The 1,173-nt window shown below is 41.0% G+C and overlaps 1 protein-coding gene across 1 annotated transcript; it reads right to left on the bottom strand.

Annotated features, from left to right (window-relative positions):
• Nucleotides 1–200: 200 nt before the first annotated feature.
• Nucleotides 201–776, bottom strand: LOC113405725 (interferon beta-like). Its single transcript, XM_026646971.2, has one exon. The coding sequence runs from the start codon at nt 774–776 to the stop codon at nt 201–203; it is 576 nt and encodes a 191-aa protein (XP_026502756.2).
• Between the last annotated feature and the right edge of the window lie 397 nt (nt 777–1,173).

The following is a 1,173-nucleotide window of genomic DNA, read 5'->3' as shown; positions in this document are numbered from 1 at the left end:
TGCAAATCCATTTCCAGGAGAGGATGGGAAGAGCCGGAAGCTGCTGCCATGGAAATCAGTTGCTATTTGGCCACTGATCCTGTAGAAGATGATCAGGCCCGATATAAGCAGAGTTATAAAATATCCGCTATCTCTGTTCAACTGTATGATTGACACTAATATTAATTCATTTACTCCAAGGAAAAGATTTGTACTGTACCTTAGTTACTAAGCCTTCTAGTGAGTTTGTCAATAAGTACAAAACATCTGGGTATTTCCACACGAATGATCTCCCAGGCACACAGGCTGTATTGTTTTTCTTTCAGGAAAGCATCTATCTCCTGAAAGTATTTTTTCACTCTCCGACTGGTGAGCTGGAGTTCCTCACTTTCCGGTTTGGTTAATTCCTTCTCCATCTGTGTTCTCAAACATGCCTCCAGCCGCTGAATTTGCTGGTAAAGTCCATTTTGGAACCTGACTATGGAAGTCTCATCCCAGGCACTCTGAGTGAGGTTTTTGCTAAAGATGTTGAAGATCTCTTGGAGGATCTCTTGAATTGCCACCTTGGCATTCTCCTTCTGGGACATTGAAAGTTCAACAACATTCTGGGTGGGCTTGAAAGCTGCCCTTTCGTTTATGCATTGTGAGGGGAAATTTCCGCTCATTTTCTGCAGAAGCTCCAAGCTCTCTTTGTTCATTTTGTTCTGCTGGAAGTGAAGCATGGTACAGAGTCGAGATGAGATTTCAGTGCAGAAGAGCAGTACAAGGCAAACCTGCAGCAAACACCTGGTGGTCATGATGATGTCTATACACTCCTTTTCTTTGTGTGGAACTTTGAGCCTGGAGTTTGTTGAGGGTCCTACGTAGACTGCTGTGTCTTTCCTTCATGTCTCTGAATTTAAATATTTGGCTGCAGAATTTTTGTTTCATCATTTTCGTTTAAGGCTTCAGTCTTTTTCTTTCTGTTTAATTCACTGCTTTCTAGTTCTTTTACCACACTTCCTCCTTTTTGTATTTTTGTGAAAGTGAACCTTGAGCCTGGAGTTTGTTGAGGCTCCTACGTAGACTGCTGTGTCTTTCCTGTATGTCTCTGAATTTAAGTATTTGGTTGGAGAATGTTTTTGATCATTTTCTATTTACAAGATTTTCCTTCTTGGAGGTTTCAGAGTTTTTCTTGCTATTTTCTAGTTCTTT

This window comes from Terrapene carolina, unplaced genomic scaffold, assembly GCF_002925995.2.
Source record: "Terrapene carolina triunguis isolate 2854851 unplaced genomic scaffold, T_m_triunguis-2.0 Scaffold50238, whole genome shotgun sequence".
Classification (NCBI taxonomy): domain Eukaryota; kingdom Metazoa; phylum Chordata; order Testudines; family Emydidae; genus Terrapene; species Terrapene triunguis.
Note: the sequence above shows the minus strand (reverse complement) of the source record. Positions and strands in the feature narration are given on the sequence as shown.

Bases quoted from the DNA above. Each gene is read 5' to 3' on its own strand.
- LOC113405725 (XM_026646971.2), bottom strand. From the start codon at position 776: ATGACCACCAGGTGTTTGCTGCAGGTTTGCCTTGTACTGCTCTTCTGC.